The sequence below is a fragment of the Mytilus trossulus genome, chromosome 2 (genome assembly GCF_036588685.1).
Source record: "Mytilus trossulus isolate FHL-02 chromosome 2, PNRI_Mtr1.1.1.hap1, whole genome shotgun sequence".
In the NCBI taxonomy this organism is placed as follows: Eukaryota; Metazoa; Mollusca; class Bivalvia; order Mytilida; family Mytilidae; genus Mytilus; species Mytilus trossulus.
In genome coordinates, this window is record NC_086374.1 from 98,677,501 (window position 1) to 98,702,571 (window position 25,071).

General features: G+C 31.8%; 1 protein-coding gene across 1 annotated transcript in view; it reads right to left on the reverse strand.

Moving 5' to 3' along the window:
* The window catches only part of LOC134706145 (C-type mannose receptor 2-like), a 42,261-nt gene that overhangs the window by 2,486 nt on the left and 14,704 nt on the right, over window positions 1-25,071 (reverse strand). The window contains exons 4-9 of the mRNA XM_063564852.1: window positions 15,376-15,457; window positions 14,827-15,055; window positions 5,069-5,154; window positions 3,942-4,006; window positions 3,426-3,507; window positions 1,191-1,425 (exon numbers count right to left, since the gene is read on the reverse strand). Coding sequence (XP_063420922.1) covers window positions 1,191-1,425; window positions 3,426-3,507; window positions 3,942-4,006; window positions 5,069-5,154; window positions 14,827-15,055; window positions 15,376-15,457 — 779 coding nt within the window. The remainder of the gene's footprint in view (window positions 1-1,190; window positions 1,426-3,425; window positions 3,508-3,941; window positions 4,007-5,068; window positions 5,155-14,826; window positions 15,056-15,375; window positions 15,458-25,071) is intronic.

Here is a 25,071-nt window from a genome sequence, read left to right on the forward strand (position 1 = left end):
AATGCATAGGGACTTTCTGGAATCGATGAAATACATTACTTAAAGTTCATGATACTAAAAGTGTGGGTCTTTGTAGTAATTCCTCGTATATTTAGAAATATAAATATTCCTTTTGGAATAGTTTAATTTTTGATCTTCTCCCTTCCAAATGCTTTTGAAAATTTGTCTTGTTGCCTCGATAGTTCACACTGTTAAATCATACAACTACGATAAATATTGGATTTTCTGTCGTCTTTAACCTTAAATTGCGATTTAAACAAAACAGATGGAATAATTGTGGGTCTTTGTGCTTATTATTATATTCATAAATATTTGAAATACCGTATATAGAATAGTTTAATTTTCTATTATGTCCCTTCCAAATTGATTTGAAAATAAGCTATTTTCAGAAAATCTACTATTATTTTTCAAGATGGCGACCAAATTGACAGCGTGGGGCGACATGGTAAAAATGTAATTTGTACGATTTTTACAATGAAAATTAAATAACTGTTGGGTGCTCGCGTTTTCAATCATTGTCTTACCTTAAAGCAGTATATAATCAAAAATTAGTTCCTTTTTATCAAGCTTAAACATGCTGTTGTTATTTTTATAAAATTTTGAAAAATGGCGAACAAATAATTTTCAAACGTAGAGGATGTTCGACACTTATTTTGTTAATGCACATGATTCAATTTCTTTTCACTGTTTATATTGCAATTAAATATGACACGTTATTGTAACTATAAGAATAGCCTTAGACAAAGCTAAATTAAGGAGATATTAATTAAGTCATAACATCAACGTGATCAAAGAAAACAAACATGGCACCTAATCACGATGTAAGTTTTGACAATACCTATGTAGATGCATGTTTTGACAATACCTATGCCGGTTAGTGTTGTCCAATTAGATATGACATTTTTTGCAATATTATTTTATATTCATAAAAGAAGACATCGAATGGATATAAACCGAGGTGAACTAAATATATTTTTCAATTTTCTTTACTTAATTCACCAGGTAACCAGTAGAAAAAAATCCTAATTGAACCAGTCACATGCAGAGTTATCGAACGTTATTATGACTGTAATAGTTGCATATGGTATTTTCGTCGGATGAATTACCTGCCATTATAAAAGGAAATAACTCCATATAGATATATAAGTTAGTTATTAGTTTTAACTATTTCAATTATTTTCAATCTTTACCTTTCACATAAGTATGGATACGAATCTAAACAATTTTGGTCATCCCATGTATATTCAGTTTCTAACGGATCGCTTATGCCATATGTTAAACAGTTTTGGTTAAATAATCCATTTGGCTGAGGAATCCCATTATAAAATCCCCAGTCATAATAGGTTATCGATCGTGTTGGTTTGTCCCATTTCCAATAACCCTCTTTCAACAAATCTGAACCTCCCAACCATACTCCCGAACTCTCTGAAATAAAAAAGAGAAGATTTTATATCTTTGGCAATATAGAAATGGTCAACAAAACTAGAGTATAATGTAACCAAATAAGCATATAAAGTAAATCTTCATTGTGGCATTAATATTTCTCCTAAATATTTCTATCAAAGGGGTTAGAGAGATTGCCAATGAACTGCTAATACTTTCTGTGTTCAACCTATCTGAACGTTTTTTAATATCGTGCATTAGAAAAGAGATAGCATGCAGTGTACATGTGGGTTTTTTTTCGTGACTTGTTTAAATACGCATTGTTTCAAAGCCCAGATTACATTCAATACAGAACAAAATCTTAAATCGATACTTGTCTCTCAAAAAATGCTAGTTGATGTTTCTTAAAGTTTCAAACAAGATACATAGAGAATAATACATGGCAAAATCCGTATCATGTGTCGTATCATCCCGAGACATCAATATCAGCCCGAGGGCCTTTAGGCCCGAGGGATGATATTGGTCGAGGGTGATACGGCATGTGATACGGATTTTGCCATGTATTATACGCTTTATCATATATTTCAACAGAAGAGTATTATAGTATATGAACTGTTTTCTGATCCATAGCACTGGGTTACCTTCAGTTCTGCTTTTGTCTTGTTTCAAAGCTTTAAAATAACTGCTTTATACGAAGCACCTTTGTTACCTTACAATCTGTTGTTTTGAAAAGATTTTGTTTATAATTGTATAAATTTAAGTGTTTTGTATTTTTTATAGTTGCATTGAGTGTGCCAAAAAATATGTTGTAAAAACTTGATGTTCGTGACGTCACATACAATATGAAAACTTGATGTACGTGACGTAACATACCAAACAATGACGTCATTCCAAAAAATTACCTATTTTTAGAAAAAAAAATCTTAAGCAAAAAAAACCCCTAAAAACTGACTTTAGTTTAAAAAAAAAAAAAAAAAAAAAAAAAGGTATGCGATACGGGTTTTACCATGCGATACGGGGTATGCGATACGGGTTAAGCCATGCGATACGGGGTATGCGATACAGGGTAGGTGATACAGACTGGAAAAAAGAACCTTTATTAGATATACAAAATAGCTGTATTTTGTACTAAATATATGATAAAAGTACATATTATGCATTAAAGCATCTTTTATACTGGCATTAATATGAAAAATATTTGTTCTAATAACAACCATAACTATGGTAACGAATTATACTCACAATCACTGAAAAGCTTGTTTTAAATATTTTCCAAAATAAATTATAAGCTACAAATTACACAGTATATTTTAATTCTGTTTGAAATGATTATAGGATTAGACTGCTTTTATGTTCGCTTCATCATACAAGCAACATGTATAATATATTGATCAGAGGTTTTTAAACAAATTATTAACATTCCTATGGGAACAAATTGTGCGCTGTACTTGACAACCTCTTCTTTCTTTATATATGTCGGAGTTCCCTAAGACACTTCTTAGAAACAAGATGATCAAAGAAGCCATATCATAGATTTTCACTTTGGATACTAGTATATCGATGATATTCTGTTCATTAAAAATCCAAGCTTTTCTTAATATATCCTCCAGAACTTAAAATGAAAAAAATATGAGACACAGCTTCCTCTGAATGTTTTTTAGACTTATACCTCGAATTCGACATAAGCGATCAACTGAAGACCAGAATCTGTGACAAGCAAGACGATTTTAATTTTGAAATTCTCCCTACATTAGTATCATGTTACCAATTTTTCCTGTATATGGGATAAACATTCCCAACTCATTCGGTGTAAATGACTTTCATACAAGTGGGAGGTTTTGCTAGCTATTAAACCAAGTTTAATCCACCTTGTTCTGCATAAGAAAAATGCATGTACCAACTTCAGAATTTGAGAATTGTTATATTTGCATTTGATGTTTTTTTGATTTTGCCATTTGTAGTTAGGTAGTTTTGTTCTATCACTTTTAAATAAATTCTTATATCGATTTTTTTTTTAAATCTATAAAAAAAAAATAACTTACGAGTAGTGAGAGATTTCAAGAAGTCGTTTTCATCTGAATTACTGACAGTAGCAAGTCTCATCCCAAAATTGCCACAATATCCCTAAAATAGAAAATACATTGCAATGGTTGTAGTATCAAGACTTCCATTGAAAAACACAACGTTTTAAAGTTGCATGTTACCGGTTACATTTGTAAAAAAGAATAATTTCTTCTTCCAGTCGTTAAGCAAGAAGTAGGTTTTTTTCGAATTCAAAACAAATGCATTCTTAAAAAAAAAGAATTAATAAATTGATACCCTTCAAAATCCTTATTTTCAAATATATAATGAACATACTATTTATAGAAAGCAATTTCATAAAGTATAAAGCTAACTAACAATAAAACAAGATAGTTCTAACGTTAAGGTTATTGCTTAAAAATAGGTCAATTTAATGCTATGACTGACATCTGTATTGACAAACTTGAATCACCGAAATTATATGTACAGTTTGTACATGTTATAAGTAGTCGAATAATTCTATTCTTCTAACTTACTTGCGCATCAAGCCAAGGCACTGCATTCCCGAAGTAGAAAAAAACCTTGTTCTTGTAAGCATTACCTGAAGTACGGAAATACTTATAATGTTATTTTATTTATACAGAAATTATGTTAAAAAAAAATCAAAAATCAAAAAATCAAAAATCTGACAAAATCGGTACAGGAAACAAATTGAATTTGTTTATTGTGCGTGTTTATTAATTTCACTAAATCGAACGGATATGAAAGTGTGTGAAATGAAAATAACGTTCCATTTAACTAACAGAGAGAAACAAGTTCAAAAATTTTAATCCCATAGTGTAATCTTCTCGAAACTTGTTAATAACTGAGTGTAAAAATGGGACGGAGAAAACAAGCCAAATCCGTCTTACGCGAATGTTTCATGAGGGAGTTGGAACCTTTGATTCTAAATGATTACTTAGTTTTCCAGTGGAAGATGTAAGAAATATATGTTAAAAATCCATCAGTACAGTAGCACTGAATTCTAAGGTGACTAACCTCGGCATCTTACAGTCGATCAGTTCATGTGGACGTGTCGACCAAGTGCTAGTACTTAAAAATTATAAATGTTGTGCATCCGACGCGGTTTTCATAGTCTTACTAACATGTCGAAAAACGTCTTGATTTACGTTACATCATTTCTGAAACTAACACGAATAATTATCGTCTTACTGGAAATGGCTATCATTCAATCAGTTTTGAGTATTAACGATTTTTATACGGCTGTCGATTGTTTTTTTATTAAAAGACTTCGGTATATTTTCCTTAGTTTTACAACGGATATGTAATGATATCGTTATTTTGATTGTCTTCTGGTTTGCTTTAAGTTTTTGTCTATCAGCTCATATACATAATTTGGTATGTGCCTGTAATGTCATCAACGTGTTGTCAGTTTTTACTCCTAAAAATTTAATTAAAAATTTAATATTTTTTTTGAGTCTATTCGAGAAAAAAAATATGTGGTGCACACTATTACGTAAAACGCTACCCGTGTTTGATAAGCGGGAACCATCTTTTTATTTATTTCTTCTTAGACCGAACAAATATTAAAGCAATTTCTTATATGTCAAATGAAATTTATCTTTCTTTGAAATGAATGTGTTTGTTATATTTTGAATCCTACCTCTTCTTAAAAATGTCCAGCCGATTTCTCTCATAGTTTTTGCATGACACATGCTCATTCCAACTTTACATTCCTTTGTTGAATCCCTATAATTAGCAAAACAGCAATCCTTGTCATTTAAACAAAGAAACGCGCATGCTAACTCAGATCGCACTATAGTAGCCACACCTTTAGCTAGAATTGCGGAGTTCCTCTCAATGATTATATCACCTGTATTCGAGGTGCACACTAAAATGAAATTACTCAAAACCAAAAAAGTAAAAAAAAGTAATTCTGTTTTCATTTTGTCCTTCGTATAACTTCAAACTAAACAGATTGTTTTAAGACGACCGCTGTTCAAGTTTAACTGTTCTTTTTTGTTTGCAAGAGGTGGAATCAGCTCAATAAATATGTTTTTCCTTTGGGATATTTTTAATGATGAAAATAATTTGTTACAAACGGTTGATTGATATAACAGTTGCATTAATGCAGTACAAATTACTATGCACTCAATTTGAAATTCTATGATAAATATTGCAAATCTAATTATAAAAAGATAAGTGTCGTGTCATGGCTTTGTATAGTTCCTAAAATACATTCCCGAAAGCAAAAGGTTGATTATAGAAAATAATTGCTATGTACTTTAGAACTATGCGTGACATGTTCAAATACATGTATTCAATCTAGTAAAGTCAGCATCAAATAGTGTCAATTTATCGGGCGGGAAAAATGTACAAGATGATTTGCTGTTTGAATATTACCAAAAAATTCTATCAATACAATTACTTCATTCACGAAACGTTTCGCATTTTTTTTTAATATTTGTAAAGATAATCTTTATATTTCAATATACTTTAAAACTATAATAATATTATTAGATTATCACACGGCATGTTTTATATCAGATATTTTATCAGCCCAATGTTCAATATCAGCACAAGAGCCGAAAGCACCAGGGCTTATATTGAACGAGGGCTGTTGATACATCTTATATGATAAATGACATATTATATTCTTTTTATCATATGCCTTAACAATGAAGAAACATAACAGTTTAATGTATTCTTATGTAATAAAAGTTCAAAAAGTGAAAGAGGGACGAAAAATACCAAAGGGACAGTCAAACTCATAAATTTAAAACAAACTGACAACACCATGGCTAAAAATGAAAAAGACAAACAGAAAAACAATAGTACACATGACACAACATAGAAAACTAAAGAATAAACAACACGAACCCCACCAAAAACTAGGGGTGATATCAGGTGCTCCGGAAGGGTAAACAGATCCTGCTCCACAGCGGGACCCGTCATGTTGCTTATTTGATTACAAATCCGGTAAATAGTCTAATTCGGTAGGTCAAATTCATGAAAGGAAAGGGGATTGTAGTTGAAAAACTAATGGACGGCGGACGATAAATCCAATACATCCGATGTGAATTATTTCTATCATATTTGTCAGCAAAAGAGAATACAACAGTTTAATATGTTTTTATATTGACAATAAACAAATCAATACGAACGCTGTTTTGAAAAGTTAGCAACAGTTTTGTAAATTAACTTTCTTAATTATGCTTGAAAAGATTGAAAATGCTGAGCAAGATAAACTTCATAACAATACAAGATCATGTCTACCTTTGAGTAATCTTCATTATATATAAGATGATCGGTAAAAATAACAAGAAGGTAGACATCATTGGTGGCCTTCTGTCAGTTGTCTGCTCTTTGGTTGGGTTGTTGTCTTTTAACACCTTTCACATTTCAATTCTTAATTTTGTTATCAATCTGGCAGAAGTAAAGTAAAAAAAAAATCACATGCCAAAATCAAATGACAAAACACATCAAACGAATGTATAACAACTGTCATATTCCTGATTTGGTACAGGCATTTTCAAATGTAGAAACTGGTGGATTGAACCTGGTTTTATAGCGCTAAACCTCTCACTTTTACGACAGGCTCATCAAATTCCGTTATTTTTACAACTATGAATATGGAGTAATTCAATAACACTGTGCATAGTTACTCTCTTTGCGGTTTTGAAAATTCATTTAATTATTCAGTCTGAAAAGACTTGCACATATATCAAACTCTTTTCAGCTTCTCCTTTTATCCGATTTTAATATTTTTTTCTTAAAAAAAGAAAAATATTTTTAAAAAATATTAAGTAATCAAATATAAACAAAACCGAGTGACTTTTCAACTTTTATATGCTACATATTAAAATGAAACTAACTAAAAATGAAGAAGATGTTGTGAAAAAGACCAAATGACAATCGAATTAACTGCTATAGTTCACAAGCCCATCCGGTATATTAAGTAACAAAAGGCCTTGAAATGGCAAAAATATAAACGGGAAATTTATTTATGAAGTAATGGACAAAAATCAAATATGCTTGACAACAACAAACGAAAACTACTTAATAACAGATTCCCGAATTGTGACAGTCTACTACAGAATGTGGAGGTGTTAAATACGTTGGAAGGCGCAAACCCTTCGACTTTATTTTATCTATATGTTACCTCCATAAACTACAATGTACACCTTAAAGTCTGGAAAAGGTCAGAAGATATACAGCAAATTCTTTGTAAAGCTATCAATTAAAATCAAAACAATTCAGAAACTTTAACTAAAAACATTTCGAGAATCGTGTGTGTATTCCCAAAGGAGGTGAAACCAATACAAGTATGCCAAAACAGTATCAAAGATTTCATCTGGGATACATCACCTGTAGTTATTAATAATAACAAAATGCAATCCTCAGTTCTTTTGACTGGTATTTTGATTGTTATTTTATACCTTGTCAACTAATCAAACCGCTTATGCCATTTTGATTGAAATTAAAGGCCAGCATGGTCAACGTTAATTTGGTGCCATTAATGTCAGAGTAGGTAACCTGTCGAACTGCACTCAAAATACTTCAGACCCGTTATCTGTTATTTGATCCGGGTAGAAAATAGTCTACATATGATGTTTCTGTAGTTTCCTAGCAATAAAAATTTGTAAAAAGACAAGAGAAAAAAAATGGTACTACGCATCCTTGAAACAATTACAGCAAACAACAGTTAAAGCATTCTATTATCTGCCCCATTAAAAACATCTGATCGAAAGTGTATTTCTTTTGCGCACATGCATTTATTCTAATGAAAAAGGTTAATATGTTAAAAATCCTCTCTGGAACTGTGATGTAAGATAACTGTTAATCTCATCCTTTACAGCATCTATCTAAGCTTCGTAAATATACTGTAACGGCATGCCATAAATATACTGTAACGACATGCCGTAAATATATTGTAACGACATGCCGTAGATGCTAGGGACACAAATTGAGCAGCATTTTTCGTGTTTTGTTATGAATCATATTTTACAAGATTTATTAACCAAGATCCGTAATAATTTTATTTAATTAATGGATTGAACAATATCTTACTTGATAATATTTGTTTTTGTAAAATAATCAAGAATTTTAAATATACAGCCATAACCTTATAGATCGAATTTACGCAACATTTATCTTATATATATGGCAAAAGTATACCGCTGTACAAAAGTTATAAATCAGATGAGAGAAATCAAATCCGTGTTAAATAATAAAACCGAGGGAAACACATCAACTATAAGAGGAAAACAACGAATAAACTCATCATAGATACCAGGACTAAATTTAGTATATACGCCAGACGCGCGTTTCGTCTACTAAAGACTCATCAGTGACGCTCGAATCCAAAAATGTTTTAAATGTTTTCAAATAAAGTACGAAGTTGAAGAGCATTGAGAACCAAAATTCCTAAAAGTTATGCCAAATACAGCTAAGCTAATCTATGCCTTATGCAGAAAAGCCTGAGTATTTCAAAAAATTTAAAAATTTGTAAACAGTAAATTTAAAAATATAACCATATCAATGACAATTCATGTCAGCACAAAAAGTGCTGACGAAACAACAGAAACACTGAAGTGCAACAACAAAAAACGACAATGCGAGATGAATAGAAACGAGATCATCTGAGTACACTGAATTTATTGGATGTGTTCTGATTGAAAAATAATCTTGGATTTATAATTATATATTAGTTTGTTGCATTGCTTTGCTCTTACAGTACAGTCCAAGGTAAAGGGAGAGTTACACGCCGGAAAATATGCCTAAACCCCTTATATAAAGTATCCGTCACAAGTCTCGAGCACGCCTTGGTTTCCTGTATATTATACTTGGTTTTATTCATTAGGTTTTTGTACATATATCAGGCAATTGGCTTCAACCACTGGGTCGATGCCACTGCTGGTGGAGATTTATTTCCCCGAGAGTATCACAAGCCCAGTAGTCAGCTTTGTGTTGACATGAATTATCATTGAAATTGTTATATTTATAAATTAAGTGTTTACAAAACTTAGAATTTTTTGAAATACTAAGGCTTTTCTACCTCAGGCATAGATTACCTTAGCTGAATTTGGCAAAACTGTTAGGAATTTTGGTCCTCAATGCTCTTCAACTTCGTACTTAATTTGGCCTTTTTAACTTTTTGAATTGATGAGTCTTTTGAAGACGAAACGCGCGTCTGGCGTATATACAAAATTTAGTATCTCTGATGAGTTTATTTGTATGATATGTTGAGCCCTTTATAACATGTTATGTCATATCTCCTCTTATATATCACAAAAGAAACGTAGCTGAAGTTTGATTGTCAAGAGAGAGGGAAAAGTTACCAGTAAGACATTTAAACTCATAAATCGTGAATAAACTGACGGCGCCATGGCTGAAAAAGAAAAAAAAACAGAAAATAGTGCACAAAAAAAACCCAGAAAAGTAAATACTAAGTAACACAAACTCTCCACCCAGGGTTTTCCCTGGATCAATTATTTTTTTCGCCACCTCTTTCGCCAAAACAATATATTTTTCGCCACTTTATTATTTTTTTCGCCAAATATATTTTTCTAATAAAATTTTATTCCCCCCCCTTTTTCCGCTAAATAAGAAGTGATTTTTACAACAAAACGAAGAATCTTATCACTTGGAATTGATCCCTCGTGTAAGGTGTAGTCATTACATTAAAGGGTTACTCTCATGACAACCACTTGAATAGATTTCTTCATAATGACAGTTTTCTTTTCTAGACCATCGTAAATAAGTAAAACTATATGCTTGAAACACGTGTGTTACTGAAACGACTTTGCAGTACCCACTCAATGATCTATATGAAAGTTAAATGATAAAGTTTTAAATCAGAGACCTTTCTAGCTTTTGAACATTTTTCGTCATAACAACAATTTTCTTTTCTAAAGAAGGAGAGGAAGCGTAAACTTTGCTTCAAACACGTGCGTCGCAAAGCGGTAAATAAATCCCTTTTATGACATGCGAAAGAAGCCATTTAACCATATCATTTTGTCATATCATACAATCAACACCTTTATTAATTAGTCCTTTGATGTCGATAGCTATAAATGCAATCAGCTGATTATTTTCTGTCAAAATCTTAACGAGTTCAAGGTGAATTCCGAGTATTGTCTGATCGGTAAACATGGTAAAGTAAGAGAAACCCGAAAAAAGTAAATAAACAAGATGGCTGAAAATAAATCGTTATATATATTTCTTTCGCCAAATTCTTTCGCCAATGACGGAATTTAATCGCCACAATAATTATTTTTTCGCAAATTGCGAAAATGGCGACCGCCAGCGGAAACCCTGTAGACTCCACCAGATGACTTAGAAGATTAGAGTTAATGTCATCGTACTGATTTATGTACAAAACAATGAACGAAAACAAATCTGATCTACAAACTACAACCGCTGAACTATATGCTCTTGTCTAACGACTGGTACGTAAAAAATATGGCGGGGTTTAACTGTTTTGTTAGAGCCAATAACCAGATGGCAAAATTATCTAACTGATTTTTTTTCTGAAGAAATTATTTCATTGTGAGGATTTGTTTGCCAAATGTATGTTAACAAGTTGGTTAAAAAATTTGAAAAAAATATTTTTTTAATTTTCAATGTTATACCTTTTTATCTTCTTTTTGATTTGCCATCCAACTGTTTTTATTTTATCGAAACTCGTGTAAATGATACGCGTGTCTGTCATACATATTTTAAACTTGATATTTTCAATGAATTAATATAATACTATACTTAAACAACGCAATTTCTTTTAAAACACATCCAACGTATGAATTCTTCTTTCTGTTAGATTTCTTGAATGAAGCATATCAGATATGTAGGTTCAAGTGCATCATTTCACTATTATTGTGCTTACAGCTAAAACTTCATTTTATTTTGCAATTGAATCAATTACTTGACATGTTGAACACTAGCGAAACAAGTATACTTATGATGTGTATGGTTTTAAGGGAGCTGGCTTCTCAGTTTCAGAATAATTATCTGTTCTAAATACTAGCATATATTGATAGGGTATTAATGAAGGAATCAATAAAGCAAAAAATGTATAGGTAAGCGTGCTTGTTTTCGAGATATTACCCATTGAAATTTTGGCAAGGAATTATTCTATCTTGACTTTTCATAGCTTAATAATTGAAAAGTTTAAGTCCTCAAAAACTATTAAATAATAATTAAAATGTATAAGACTTTTTACCAACAGCTTATCATTATACATGTAAAATAATTATAAAAAGAAAAATGAGAGTCAATGGACAAAATGTGTTAATGCATTCAAATGGATAAAACTAGAGGATTCCGAAAATTGAACCAAAATTTCAAGACATAACAAGCGAGCTTTCTTAATATACCAAAAAATATTGATGCTTCTATTAACGAATCATTTTTTAAGTATTTTGCTATTATCAATGTTTCAAAGAAAGCAAAATCATACTTTATTTTTCGTCTTACTCATTTGTAATTCTCCTTTAATCATTAAAACCAAAGTTAAACAGTACAATAAAAACTATCTAAAAGAACTAGTATATAACTGTCGGGTATTGAGGTTGATCTCTTCTTCAATTTAATTCAACGGGCCAGGTTCTGTTATCAATACGAACAATCCTGCAAAAGATTATAATACAAATTTACTATAAATTAGCGTGCAACTTATCTAATACAAATTTTGCATCAGAACACTTCGCTTTGTCAAAATGACTTTAAAACGTATCATCATATCGAAAAAGAGAGAAAAATGTAACCACAGGCATCAATTGACGTACAAGAATATGAAAGAGGAAAAATAAACGACAGTCAAACAGGTCCAAAAAACAATAGGAATCTCAACCATTTTCACAAATACTGTGTATATGTTTTTCACAGTATCCCATCTTTTCATGTGTGTTTTTTTCCTTCTATATCTTAACTCTTAGTTAGTTATCGATTTTTCCTTGTGATCGTATGATCTCGAGGTCTTATGGATAATCACATATACACTCAACACGACTGTATTCCAAATATTAACATCTAAAATTTGTTCGTGTTGAACGTTAATGAAACTAGGAGCTCGAAATAGCCTATGTCGTTCGCCTTGGTTTATGAGCATATTAAACAAAGGCCACCGATGGATTAAAATTGTGTTTTGGTGTTGGTAATGTGTTTGTAGATCTTTTTATATTGAACATTATTGCTGCTTTCAATCATCTCTATCTATAATGAACTTGGCCCAGTAGTTACAGAAGAAAATATTTTGTAAAAATTAACAAAAATTTAGAAAATTTAATAAAGTTGATAAATATTGACTATAAAGAGCGATAACTCTTTAAGGGGTCAATTGACCAATTTGTCATGTTGACTTATTTGTAGTTCTTACTTTGCTGTACATTATTGCTGTTTACAATTTATCTCCATCTATAATTATATTGAAGATACTAACCAAAAGTTGAAAATTCAGGGGCAGCAACCAAACAACGGGTTGCCTGATTGGTCTGAAATTTTCAGGGCAGATAAACAATTTGCCTTCATGTCAGATTTGCTCTAAATGCCTTGGTTTTTGAGATATGTGACAAAAACTGCAGTTTAACCCTATGTACTACCCTAAGCCATGTCGGCCGTCTTGGTTCGCGGGCGGGGTCGTCGGAAACATATTTTAAACTGAATACCCCAATATTAATATTGGCCAAGTTTTGTTCAATTTGTCTGAGTAGTTTTAGAGTAGTAGATTTTTGTAAAAAAAATAACGGTACCAATTTTCTTGCACCAGATGCGCATTTCGACAATACATGTCTCTTCAGTGATGCTCGTGGCCAAAATATTTGAAACCCAAAGCTTATATAAATGATGTAGAGCTATAATCCAAAAGGTCCAAAAAGTATAGCCAAATCCGTGAAAGGAATCAGAGCTATGCATGAGGGAGATACATTCCTTAATTTATAATAATTTCTAATATTTCGTAACAGTAAATTTAAATAACACAAAAAAATCCGTATTTTCATGCCAGTACCGAAGTACTGGATACTGGGCTGGTGATACCCTCGGGGACTAATAGTCCACCAGCAGAGGCATCAACCCAGTGGTAGTAATAAAATTAACGGTACCAATTTTCTTGCACCAGATGCGCATTTCGACAATACATGTCTCTTCAGTGATGCTCGTGGCCAAAATATTTGAAACCCAAAGCTTATATAAATGATGTAGAGCTATAATCCAAAAGGTCCAAAAAGTATAGCCAAATCCGTGAAAGGAATCAGAGCTATGCATGAGGGAGATACATTCCTTAATTTATAATAATTTCTAATATTTCGTAACAGTAAATTTAAATAACACAAAAAATCCGTATTTTCATGCCAGTACCGAAGTACTGGCTACTGGGCTGGTGATACCCTCGGGGACTAATAGTCCACCAGCAGAGGCATCGACCCAGTGGTAGTAATAAAATTAACGGTACCAATTTTCTTGCACCAGATGCGCATTTCGACAATACATGTCTCTTCAGTGATGCTCGTGGCCAAAATATTTGAAACCCAAAGCTTATATAAATGATGTAGAGCTATAATCCAAAAGGTCCAAAAAGTATAGCCAAATCCGTGAAAGGAATCAGAGCTATGCATGAGGGAGATACATTCCTTAATTTATAATAATTTATAATATTTCGTAACAGTAAATTTAAATAACACAAAAAATCCGTATTTTCATGCCAGTACCGAAGTACTGGCTACTGGGCTGGTGATACCCTCGGGGACTAATAGTCCACCAGCAGAGGCATCGACCCAGTGGTAGTAATAAAATTAACGGTACCAATTTTCTTGCACCAGATGCGCATTTCGACAATACATGTCTCTTCAGTGATGCTCGTGGCCAAAATATTTGAAACCCAAAGCTTATATAAATGATGTAGAGCTATAATCCAAAAGGTCCAAAAAGTATAGCCAAATCCGTGAAAGGAATCAGAGCTATGCATGAGGGAGATACATTCCTTAATCTATAATAATTTCTAATATTTCGTAACAGTAAATTTAAATAACACAAAAAATCCGTATTTTCATGCCAGTACCGAAGTACTGGCTACTGGGCTGGTGATACCCTCGGGGACTAATAGTCCACCAGCAGAGGCATCGACCCAGTGGTAGTAATAAAATTAACGGTACCAATTTTCTTGCACCAGATTTTGTAAAGATTGCCAAAATTTTGAAATTCTTAAAAATTGTTTATAAAATGTTCGCACCTGTCCGGATTCTGATGTACAGTAGTTGTTTGTTTGTTTATTTAGTTCATACGTGTTTCTTGTCTCTCGTTTTTATATAGATTAGACCGTTGTTTTTCTCGTTTGAATGGTTTTAGGCTAGTAATTTTGGGGTCCCTTTATAGCTTACTGTTCGTTGTGCGTAATAGCGTTCATTTCAAATTGACGAAAAATACCTTTCACATAAGAAGGGGTAAGGAATTCCACATCTTTCGTCACACCATCTCCATATAGGAGAATATATCAGACAATCTGCTTCCCTCGAATCAGACGAAAGACCATCGGGTTCTTTATAATATTTATTATGTCCCCAATCAAAATAAGTTATTTTTCTCGATGGTTTATCCCAATTCCAGTCCTTTTCTTTCACCAAATCTGATCCTCCTAACCATGTTCCAGTCATACCTGCAATTAATATTACTATCGTCGAATACATGGCAACATAATTCATAAAACGAAACTTGAATTATCATTTTATGGAATAATAAGTAAAGAATTTTAATTGTTATCTCATATAAAAAGCATGATATTTTGTTTGTTTTTTATTGTTTCTAATTTTAATATCATAGTTCTGTTAAGAACTTACCTTTTTGTATTGGGTTATGTCAGCGTTTTGATTGGTTGAGTCTTTAGTTTGTATCTTCTTATTCAAATGCATTCTATAAAACAGTACTATTGTCATAAAAAAAATAGCCTTTCAAAAATATCATGTTCAAGCTACTTACGACTAGTAATATAGTTCAGAAACTCATTTTCTTTTGCGCTACTAATAGTGGCAAGTCTCATTCCGAAACGATTACAGTATGCCTAAAATTAAAGAAAAAACATAATCACTGATGAGGCATGTGTAGACAAAACGCGCATATGGCGTATTACATTATAATCTGTTACATTTTATTACTATTCACACCACTGCGTCGATGCAACTGCTGGTGGGTGTGTCGACCCTGAAGGTATCACTTGCCAAGTATTCAGCACTTTGTTGTGGACATGAATATCAATTATATGGTCCTTTTTATAAATTTCCTGTTTACAAAATTATGATTTTTTCAAAATTCTTATGTTTTTCTTATCCCAGACAAAGATTACATTAGCCGTATTTAGCATAACTATTTGAAACTTTGAGTCCTCAATTCTCTCCAACTTTGTTCTTTTTGTCACCCTCTTCTTTAGAACTCAATACTTAAATAAATGTTATCGATGTATATTTTTTCCAGGACTAAATAAACTAGTTTTAATGTACTGTTGATGACGATGCTTTATAAAGTCGTATGAAATGTGGCCATATGTGGCTAAATGTAGGAATATTCAATATAATACACAACACGTGTTATCTAGCTTTTTGGTAAACAGGTGAAGACATAAATTATATCAGGATTAATGAAAGTCTATGTTTAACACCATTAACCATCATGGTCTTTAGTTATATTAAAAAGGCCGGGATTAGGTACTGGTATACGTTTAAGTATTTATCAACACATGTAGATATGCTAATAAAATTTTGTTTAAAAAAAAAGGAAAACAAAGTGTAGAAAGGCATTATTCTTACTCTGCAGGTAAATTTTTCAGATTTCTTTCTACAAAAATCTAAAATAGTTTTTTGAGAGACTTTGTTTAATTTACTATCAATTGTAATTATGTTTTTTGTTGACGTTTTTGTTAGATTTATATATATACTTGTTGGGATGATTTTAACAGTTAAGTAAAATTTTTGTTGTTTATGTATATATAATTTGGGTGATAGATTCCTATTATTATCCCAATAGCCTGTTGCGTACATATATCTATAGGCTAGGCATACACTTTTATTATAGTATTTACGTACTTGTGCATCCAACCAAGGTAAGGCATCCGCGATGGAAAAAAAGACTTTGTTGTTGTATGCTTTACCTGAAATAAAGATTTGATTTCATGAATACCACAACGTCTAGGAATCAGTCATATGGTATACAATAAAATATTTATCGATATTTAGTTTGTGCTATAAGTTTATCAAAAATGTGGTTTTGACTACAAAACACGCGGTATTTACATTTTAGACTAAACAAGCATTACATTCAATGAACACAAGCGTGTTTAAAGTTATTGAAGAAAGCTGTATTTTTTGTGGTTTCTTTAAACTAAACAAGCATTATAACATGAGTAAGACACAATGTAAGAGAAGGGGATTTCTTTTAATGACAAGCTACTTACTTAATTGCATGACATAATGTTTCTTTAAAGGATGACTCATTTGTCTTTTAGAATGATTGTATTTGACAAAAAAAATCAAAATGGACTAAACACAAAATAATCTAACTTGTATCGTCATCCACCAAGATACAATATGAGTCAAACGGAACTTCATCGCATGCAATTATCAAATTTATCATTACACAGTAATAACCGAACAACTTTAGATTAAGAGACATATTAAGGAACAGTATAAAATAGGAAAGATAGGAATACGATTGAAAAAAAATACAAATGTTTCTCTGTATTGATCACGTCATTATATAGATATAGGAATACATGGTATTAGTGCAAATGACACAACTCTCCATCCAAGTCACAATTTAGAAAAGTAAAGCATAATAGGTCAAGGTACGTACTTCAAAACGGAGCTTTGGCTCACACCAAACAACAAGCTATAAAGGGCCCCAAAATTACTAGTGTAAAACCATTCAAATGGGAAAACCAACGGGCTAATCTATATAAAAAATCAGAAACGAGAAGCACTTATGAATCACATAATAAGACGACAATTACTAAACATAAGATTCCTGACTTAAGATAGGTGCAAACAATCATGAAAGCTTAAACAATGAACCTTTCGTTTTTCTTTCATATAACCAAAGCTGCAACTTCATTTTGCTCCTTTGTCATTTTTATTCTACCAGATATTATAAAATCTAGATGGAACACAAGGTTCTCATGTAACAAACTAAAACTATTCTTAAGAATTTGACGCGAATTTGCATATAAAGGGCACTTAACGAAATGCTTAAAATATTCGCGGGGAAACACACAGCGAAACGATGAATCGGATACCATTTTATTTGAAAGAGATCAAATATTAAGGAATGCTGCTGCATTTAAATTGATAATATTGAGGTTTCTTGGATCAAGTGCATAGTGACAGAGCACCGTTTTATCACCTAATCTAGAAACTAATTTATATTTTGTTTTAAAATTTCAAGTATAGTGTCTTTTTTTCGCTCGGATAATAATGTCCAATCTATTCCATTGTCTAATAATTGTTGGAATGAATATGTCACTACTTATCTAAAGTTTACAAAAAGTTGACATGATATCTCCTGTATTTATATCTTAAAGTATAACGTGTAGTTGTACTTGGCATCGACAGTGGAATCAATTTACAAAGACAATTAGGGGCTTTTCCCCTAAACGCGTTTTAATGAGATTCCCATCCATTTTTTTCATAAACAGTATTTTTTTGGTAAATATTTGTAAGCCAGTTACAAGTTTCAATTTAATCTATTTTGTATGTGTTTCAAACTCCACAGTTAAGCCACACTTCACTCGCGTTTTAAAAAAAGATCGTTAATGTACTTGTTTCCAATCTGAATTTTTAGTTTAAGTGTGAGCTTTAGTAATATTTCAATATACTTTAGTACACTATGTAAAATGTTATCGATGTGCCTTATCCATTTTTCATGGTTACTAGTTGTTATTTGAAGGCGTTTTGGGTAATCGATGAATGGATTGAAATGAATCTTGTCCATTAATCGTAGAATTCATATCTGGTACTTTGGTATTTGAGAAGTATGTTTTCTATTTCATCTGAACTGACTAGTGTCCGATCTGAATTGAATTACATGAGCCATATTTTTTACAGCTCATTTAGTATTTTCAGGTTATGAGCGATGCCTTTTTTTCTTGACGAAACAAGAGTATGGTGTTTGAAAAGATGGGGTAAAATGGCTTATTACATATATCTCCATCAGAGATTAAATGACATATAACCTTTAACTTTAATGAGTTTTCTTTATTTCATACCTTTTCTTAGTAACAACCAGCCAATTGCTGTTTTAGTTGCTGTATGGCACTTGTCCAATGTTCCTAGAATGCATTCCTTTGTTTCATCCCTATAATTAGCAAAGCAACAGTCAGTGTCTTTCAAACAAAGAGCAGAACATGCTAGTTTGGATCCCACTTTAGTAGATGGATTATTAATAGAAATGCCTTTGTCCTTCTCAGTAATAAATCCATCAACGTTTGCAGACTCAACGAATAAAAAGTTGTACCAAAACGTAAAAGCGAAAATCGAAAATAACAGCTTGATCATTTTGTCTTTCGAAAATAAATCTGATATTAATGCATATGTTTTTATGTCCATATGGTTCCAAAATACTTTTAATAAGTTATAAACGATGTTAAACTCTCATAACCGAACTGTTACAGAGTAATAAACATTTATTAAATGGAATGGTGCCTTCCACAAATAATAAAATTCGATGTACAATAATATATCAATATTAGGAATTTGCCGACATCCGGATTCACGTCAATTTTGAAACCACTCAATATCTATCAATTAATTCATTCTCCAAAGAAATTTAAGACTTTATGACTATGAAAAATGTAAAGAATTTATGTAATTTACACCTATTTTAATGACCATCAAATCAAAAAATTATTTTCCAAAATTTTCAAAGGTATTTTATTTTCTTAATTCAACTCCATTTTGTCTTTAAATCGTGCATTTTAAAACTATTTTGACGACATCTGTGTCTGTTGATTCAAGTAAACAATCAATTTCCCTTGTTGGGTAAGATCTTCATGGGTTATCAAGTAGTTAAACATCCCATAGTAGTAGTACCCCCCCCCCCCCCCTTTTGAATTATTCATGAATATAAGATTATAATGATTAATCAATTGGTGATTAGAACATTTCATAAGAATAATTATCTTTCTTGATGCTAATGAATATTAGACAGAAGCAAGTGTCAAATATTCAGCATTACATAGACAAACCGTAAAGTTGTATTGTAGTCAATGTCTCCGTACTGTCTAGTCAATTAGTAGATAACAATGATACAGTTGCATTGTCGTTTGGAAAAATGTAATGAATGTATAATATAAAAAAGTGAAAATAATAAAAAAAAAAATAAAGAACTCCGAGGAAAATTAAAAACGGACAATTTCTTATCAAATGGGCAAATCAAAAGATAAAACAGATCAAAAGAAAGTATAATAACTGTCTTGTTCCGAACTCTTGAGACAAATGTGGATTGAAACTGGTTTATATATCACTCTGTATGACAGTCGCATAAAATTTCTTTATATTGACAACAAAATGTGAACAAAACAAATAAAAAATAGATTACACAAAATAATTTCAATCCAAGATTTCATACTATTGTCCATCATAATTTCATAAGTCATGTGCAACAGTTTACAATTGGTCTACTGAAAGGTTTAAAGTACGACTGTATTTCTCTCAGAGGGATAATTTTTTCGCTTCTTTCTTTCAATTTCTATTTATATAACTTGATGATGTATAACCATAAACCAGCTTATTGACATATAGCGTGCAGTTTTATTCTGTCTATCAAATGTATGTGGTCTTTTTATACACTATTTCCTACAATATTTCTGATATCTATCTTAATATTTAATCAAGTTGTTAAGACTTTTGGATATATTCAGTGAGTTTGTTAGGAAATTCTTAAAAAGTATTTTGCATATTTTTATCTGCAATTTGTTGAAATTACCACGGAACTGCGATTGCTAATGCACAGACGAAGCGCTATCAAAATATAGAAAAGAATAACTCTTAGTGTTGACTGTCTTTAACTTTAAGTAACATTATGGTTTATGTTGAAATCCTCAGAGGCGGATGTAGGGGTGGTTCAGGGGTCCCCCTCCCCCGCCCCCCCTCCGTTTGAGAAAAAAAATGATTGCTTATATAGCGAATCACTGAAGCGTGACGAGATCGGGCACACTCTGAGGCAGCCAGTAGGCCCCCACTTATGAAAATTTCTGGATCCGCCACTGATTCTCACTCTGACACTAAGATTGGAATTATAGATTATTACATGGCATTTTTCATATGGCCCTGGTATCACCCCTAGACTCCCATATCAAGCCAGAGGGCTTTAGCCCGAGGGCTTGATATGGGTCGTGGGCTGATACCATGGACCACATGAAAAATGACATGTAATAATCTATTTATCACATATTTTTAATCAAGAGAAAACAAATAGCTTACACCAAATTATGTTTGATATTTCTTCAAAAATCAAAAAGATATTTAACGAAAAAAAAAAAGAATGTATCACTGTGAGTTAAAAAAGTTCGTTTCACAGTAGGTAAACAACGTTTTGTGATAAGTTTCAGAAATAATTAACAATAAATATATTAATTCTAAGAATTGCAAATATTAAACAACTTTAAAGTGTTACATTACACTGAAATGCTAAAAAAATGCTTAAGAAGAATCCTATATCGCTACTCATTCCAGTGTGGCTTTATATAGTTTCTAAATTCTTCATGACGTCAAAATTTTACGAACACTTTTGTAATTTTCACTGTTGATTTCTACTTTTTTCTTCTACAGCAGATTCGTAACTTTCTCAATTTTTTTTCGTTGTGTTCATTTTGTTTACAAATAGTCTTTGATTGACAAGTTTCCGGAAGTTAAACTCGGGTGCTTGATATGGATTTCGAGGGCTGATATCGATATCGGCCCTGAGGGCTGATAACCAACCTTGACTTCAGGCTATTATTGGCCATGCAAAAACGTACATATCAGTACAAAATATGTGATTAAACAGATTATCATATACTTAGACTAAATAACATCTGATTTTTACTGCATGATAATAACATAAAATTAACGTAAATTCCATATTTTTCGAATTGGTGCTTAGCGGGCTGATATGAAAAGTTTATCACATGCTTCGAGTGTTATCACATGCCTTTCCGTAACGTTATCACATGGCATTCCGGTGAAACTCGGCAAATTCCGGAAAATACACCTCAATGCTACGTTTTCAATGAAAAACATTACAAAGTAGTGTACAAAAAGTAAAATCACAAAAATACTGAACATCAATTAGGAAAATCAATTTGGAAAGTCCATAATCAAATGGCAAAATCAAAAAACAAAACGCATCAAAAACGAATGGACAAGAACTGTCATATTCCTGACTTGGTACAGGCATTTTCAAATGTAGAAAATGGTGGATTAAACCTGGTTCTATAGCGCTAACCCTCTCACTTTAATAACAGTCTCATCAAATTCCGTTACTGACATCTGACGTCAGAAAAATTATATACGTCACATAAATTTGTCGTTCAATGTGCATACAATAGTTATCAAAAGTACCTGGATTATAAACAATTTTAAATTTTACATAGGCAATGAGCGCAGACAGGGTTAAAAAATCAAAAGTATGTAAGAATAAATTACAGAAATCAAACTAGTCCAAAAGTTATACATAGAATTTATGAGAATCCAAAACTTTTAAAAGGAACAATTTAACAGGACACAAAAACCTATCCACGAACACATGGATCTACTTGAGTGTCCGACGTCAGAAAAATTATATACGTCACATAAATTTGTCGTTCAATGTGCATACAAACAATTTTAAAATTTACATAGGCAATGTACGCAATTATTTGGATGCTGGAAAGTATATTTTGTAAAAATAATTATAAACAAAAATATAACCAATCAAAGTATTAAATAAATGCATATTTTAAAAGTTTCAAACATAATTTAGAAAGTTACTTTACAAAAAAGTTGACATTTCCAAACAGTGTTCATTATATATATTTTTGAATTATTTTTTTGTCGTTTCGTCAAAATTTAAATGTTTTTCTTCTCTGATGAGGCGAACTGTATGATAGATAGATTTCATATCGAATGTACTAAATTTGGGGTCCGACGTCCGTGAACTTTTCACTCTTTGAACTTCTATTTGGGAAACACGTAAAAGGATCAATGTTTGAATCTGTGATTTTTCTCCATCGTTGAAGCATATGATAAAAAGATCATAACAAGTCATTTTTCATATCGCATGTATTATCAGCCCTCTGTCACTATCAGCCCTCGAGCCATGCGGCTCTTGGACTGATATTGAACCTAGGGATGATAATACATGCGATATGAAAAATGACATGTAATAATCTGATGATAATCATCTACTAGATAAAAGAAGATGTGGTGTGAGTACTGTTCCTTTTCTGTTAGCGTTATCCTTTGCACTAACTTGAGTTTTGTCATGAACTATGACATCCATTATTTTTCAACATGAATGTGCAGGAATGACAAAATATATATCAGTGCATTGTCTTCACTCTGTAAACTAGTATATAGAGGATAATACATGGCAAAATCCGTATCATATGTCGTATCATCCCGAGACTTCAATATCAGCCCATGAGGGATGATATTGGTTGAGGGTGATTCGGCATGTGATTCTTATTTTGCCATGTATTATACGCTTTATCATATATTTCAGCAGAAGAGTATTGTATCCTTCCCTGCTCTTCCCTTCCCTTTCCTTTCATGAATTTGACCTACCGAATTAGCGTGAATAAGCAACACGACGGGTGCCGCATGTGGAGCAGGATCTGCTTACCCTTCCGGAGCACCTGAGATCACCCCTAGTTTTTGGTTGGGTTCGTGTTGTTTATTCTTTAGTTTTCTATGTTGTGTCATGTGTACTATTGTTCTTCTGTTTGTTTTTTTCATTTTTAGCCATGGCGTTGTCAGTTTGTTTTAGATTTACGAGTTTGACAGTCCCTTTGGTATCTTTCGTCCCTCTTTTTGTATTATATGAACTGTTTTCTGATCCATAGCACTGGGTTACCTTCAGTTCTACTTTTGTCTTGTTTTAAAGGCCTTCAAAGAACTGCTCATTTACTTATCCGAGCACCTTGGTTATCTTACAATTTGCGTGCTGTTGTTTTCAAAATAATTTGTTTATTATTGTATTTATTTGTGTGCTTTGTACTTTTTATAGTTGCATTAAGATTTAGTGTGCCAAAAAATATGAAAACTTGACGTTCGTGACGACTAGCCATCAAAATCAGACAGCGTAATAATTTGTTCATATGTGTAAGATTTGTTTGACTGGATAAACAATGAATATGCTTCTTATTCTCTTCATTATCATATAGTTGTTGAATAAAGATACAATAACGTGGTAAAATTGATGACAAAATAACGTCCATCTGGATTACATTTGACAGAAAATTGATATAACTTCTTAACCTTTTTCAATTATGCAATAATAAACTTTAAAAACGCAACACTAGATTAATTTATTTTTTTATTTTTGTATGAATGTGTCACCGTCAGAGCGATAACTGCCTGTTACAAATGCCAAAATGATTTCAATCCAGTTTTAAAACAATTTGTTTCAAACTTAACATAAACAATGAATCAAAACGTATAACAAGTTATTCTATTACAAATTGCTTTAGAAGTGGTGAATAAACGCAGAAAATAATTTTCGTTCGATAGCTTTGTTTAAGATCGGTAACACTGATATAAAATATGTATATAAAGCACCAGCACACGAACTTATACATATAGGATTTGAAAAATAAAAGCTACAACATCTTTTGTTTTGTTCGATGTATGATTATGTATAGAATGCATTTGATAAAGAGGGACGATAGATACCAGAAATTACCATTTATACTTTAAGATCGAAATTAAACTGACAAGGCCGTGGCTAAAACAAGAATAAGAAAAATAGACAAATAAAAGTACACAAGACACAATATAGAAAACCAAAGACTAAGCAACAAGAACCACACCAAAAACTAGGGGTGATCTCAGCTGCTACTGAGGTGTAAACAGATCCTGCTACACATGTTGTACCCGTCATGTTGCTGGTGTTATTAAAACATCGATTAATAGTCTCATACAGTAGATCATGTTCGCGACAATTTACCTATTATATTACAAACATTATTGAAATCTTTTAAGGTAAGAAAACTTTTTTTTAAAAGAATATCGTTCATTGTATTTGGAATGTTTAATTTATTATTTCATTATTTATTTACTAAACATGTAGTTTGTTTAAATGTTTGACATAATATTCAAGAACGGGTATATATAATCGATTTTATCACAAATTCATCAACCTTCAAAATTCTACACAATGATTACAAAACAACGATTATGAACTCAATAAAAAAATGCTCCCGGCATATTAACTGTTAGTGTTAATCTTGAGATGCTTAATCCCGTTATTTACAGTGAAAACAGATTTAACATTGTATTAAAATTTACATTATGATGAACAGACGGTAGCTAAGTGTAACTCAAACAAACTTGTATATTTTTGTATTGAAAGGGCTTGATTGTGGTAGACATATTTCCTGATCTCTAACAGGATTGTGAATAGAACATTTTTTTTTAATATTAAATTCGTCGTTAATAATTTGTAATTTTG